Genomic DNA, 3,444 nt, shown 5'->3' with positions numbered 1-3,444 from the left:
GAAATATTTTCTATCTTGCCCTGTGATTTCTTATGTGATCCATGGTTATTCAGATGTGCTTTTTTAGATTCCAACTATTTAGGGGTTTTCCTTGCCATCATTTTGTTACTAGTTTTCAATTTAATTCTGTGTTGATAAGAGAATATATTCTGTACCATTTTATTGTTCCAATATTTATTGATAAATTTTGTGACCCAATACACAAAAAATAATGCCCTGCCTCCCCCAGTGGCTTTCCAACTCACATGTAACATTATCAGCAGCCACTAAGTTCCCTTGCCCAAATGTACCTGTCTCGCTTATGTTTGTTTTAAGTAAATGACATCAGAGTTAAGATGAAGGGTATTTTCTCACATTGTGGCCCTCTCAGATGCTTTGAAGAGACCTTGTTGCTACCCATGAGCCCAGTGATGTGTGATCACTGTTCAACATAGAGGGTTTGAAGACACTCTAAAACTAAGCAAATCTTGGGACTTTTCATTCCCATTCCAGACAGGGTTGCAAGAAAGACGTCATAAACAGAGCTGTCATCTATTTATCTTATTCCCAAATCCCTCTGACAAAAGGACTAGAGAACTATGGGAACCAGGAGAAAAAATATATATACAAGTGTGTGTGTGTGTGTGTGTGTGTGTGTGTGTGTGTGTGTGTGTATGGGGGAATATTCATGAATCCAGCTATCCAGATACATCCCAATGACTGGAGCCAAATGCCTGTAGGGTGTTCTTAGCATGAGACTAGTAGGACTAGGAGGACTGTTCACTGTAGAATGGCCTCTGTTGATATAGTCCATACTAGCCATGAGTTCTCAGCTGTGTCTGTGGCAGAAACCTCTGAAGAAAGTAATTAGAATGGGTTCAGATCAATCCTTTAATGTAGAACACCCTGAGCACTCGTTGGCGGATCTGCCGAGTTTTTACCCCATAGACAAGAGGATTGAGGGCAGGTGGCACAAGGAGGTACAGTGTGGCCAGAAGAACATGGACATGATGGGGTACATGGTGGCCCAAGCGGTGAGTGAGGAAGGAGAACATTCCAGGGACGTAGAAGACCAAGATGACACAAACATGAGATCCACATGTGCTAAAGGCCTTGAGTCGAGCCTCGCCCCCTGGTACCTTCAGCACTGCCTGCAGGATGAAGGCATAGGAAACCCCAATGGCCAGGACATCTAGCCCAACCACAAGAAGTGCCACTGCCAGCCCATAAGCTCGGTTCATGATGGTTTCTGAGCAGGCAAGTTTTACCACAGCCATATGTTCACAGTAGGCATGGCCTATGACCGTGCTCTGGCAGAAGATAAGGTTCTGCAACAGGATGGGGAACGGGATGAGGAGGATTAATCCACGCAACAGCACTGCCACCCCGATGCGCCCTATGACCCCTGGATGCAGGATGGTGGAATGATGCAGAGGATGGCAAATGGCCACATAACGATCCAGAGCCATGGCCACAAGTACACCAGACTCCATGGAGGAGAATGCATGAATGAAGAACATCTGGGTCAGGCAGACTATGTACCCAATCTCATGAGCATGGACTAGGAGCACAGCAAGGGCTTTGGGTGCAGTGGAGGAAGCCAGGATGAGGTCAATGGCAGCTAGCATGGCCAAGAAGAGGTACATAGGTTGATGCAAGGATGATTCACCCCAGATGATGAAGACGATGGTAATGTTGCCCACCACAGCAAGGACATAAAGGACACCCAAGGGCAAAGCTATCCAGTGCTGACTTTCCTCTAGACCTGGAATACCTACCAGGAAAAAAGAAGGCTGGGGCAGCCTCCAGCTGGAATTGCTAACGGCCATCATCAATGGCTCAGAGAAGGAAAAAAGGAAAGAAACCAAGACCATGATTTTTCCACTCCTGATATGTTACCACATAGTCCAGATCTGGCTGCCATCTCCACCAGAAGAATAAAGTTACTTGTACTGTAAGACAAGGGAATAAAGTTAGATACAAGGGAAAAAAAAATCTCCTTTTCTAGAGATGATCTCTTTACAGGTGAGACTTCCACATGTGCGAATTAGAATAAATCTAGTTTTATTCAGAGATTAGAATAAACACATGCTGCCTTTGGGAGAGATGCTTACACGTTACCATTCAATTATTTGTATTTCAGAACCGTCCATTTAAAAGAACTCTCTTTATTCATTCTCTGGGTGTAATAAGTCAATCTGTTACTTTTGAAACTAGTCTCCTTCAGTTTCCATGATGTAGCACTCTAAAGTTGTTCCTCCTACAACCCCAGTCCCACCATCTTTTCCATCTTATTAGAGATTGATTCCAGGGTTCCATCCTCTCTTCCTTTCATAATATTGTACATATCTCCGATTTGAGTTCACCAATTCACATGCTTTTAACTATTTAAATACTTTCGTTTCTTCCAAACTTACAAGTCAAATATCTTTCTGAAACAAAAGATAGTTTTATATTTTCTTCACTGCAGACTATGCACTCAACATATTCAAGCCTGAAGAAACTTGCCTGTCCTTCCCAAATCTTCTCAATGTTTTGTCAATATTTTGGGGAATTATACCTCTATCTACCTCTCCAACCTGATCTAGAACATTGGAAACTATCTTTTTTCATTCTCATCTTTCATCCCTTTTGCCCCTTCACCAATTCCTTTGACTTATTTTCAGTATCTCTTATAGCCACTCTTTTTTCCCAACCCCCAAAGTCACAGTCTCAGTTCACACTCCCAACTTCTCTCACCTGGACTGTGTTATTAGGTCCTTCTGCCTTAGCTTTTGGTCTGTCCCCAGTCCACTTTCAACCCTGAAGTCAGGGGGTTTTTCCTAAAATGCAGATGTCATCATGTTACTCCTATGGTTAAAATCCTTCATGAATTTCATGTATGAAACAAAATCACACCTTTAGGACAGGCATATGAAGGTTTTTAAAAATAATTTATTTATTTTGATTCATTATGAAGATTGTCATGTGTATTACTTTTGTCTTACAGTTAACATGTTCCCACATGTGTGTTTTGTTTTAGCTAATGGTCCTGGGATTAATGTTTTCTTTAGCTAATGTTTGTTTAGCTAATGTTGTTTTAGCTAATGTTCCTGGGATTAGAATTAGACCATTCTATTTTGTATATTCCTTTTGTGTATTTTTTCTTCTTCCTCATTTATCTGAATTGATACTGCTTATCCACGGAACTGAGTCCACTCTCTGCCACCCCTCAGGAAGATTCACTGACTGTGTTAGGCAGTGCTCATTAGGTTAGGAATTCTTTATTCTATGATCATCCTTCTTTTAATCCATAATGTTCTGATTTTTCACTACTGTTAAAACCCTTTTAATATATTAATGGTTTATTTCAACAGAAAGGATCATATTTCATTAAACTTGGTAATCAATCACAAGTTGTCTTAGGGAGGGGGGCAGGAATGGAGGAAGGAAGGACTGTATGGATGGAGGGGAAGGGTGGGAGGG

At 41.6% G+C, this 3,444-nt stretch overlaps 1 protein-coding gene across 1 annotated transcript; it reads right to left on the bottom strand.

Moving 5' to 3' along the window:
• Positions 1-857: 857 nt before the first annotated feature.
• Positions 858-1,853, bottom strand: LOC124960523 (olfactory receptor 52L1-like). Its single transcript, XM_047519341.1, has one exon. It carries the CDS (start codon positions 1,851-1,853, stop codon positions 858-860), a length of 996 nt encoding a protein of 331 aa, XP_047375297.1.
• Between the last annotated feature and the right edge of the window lie 1,591 nt (positions 1,854-3,444).

This window comes from Sciurus carolinensis, chromosome 11, assembly GCF_902686445.1.
Source record: "Sciurus carolinensis chromosome 11, mSciCar1.2, whole genome shotgun sequence".
Classification (NCBI taxonomy): Eukaryota; Metazoa; Chordata; class Mammalia; order Rodentia; family Sciuridae; genus Sciurus; species Sciurus carolinensis.
The sequence above is the reverse complement of the archived record's forward strand: the minus strand, read 5'-3'. Positions and strand labels throughout refer to the sequence as shown.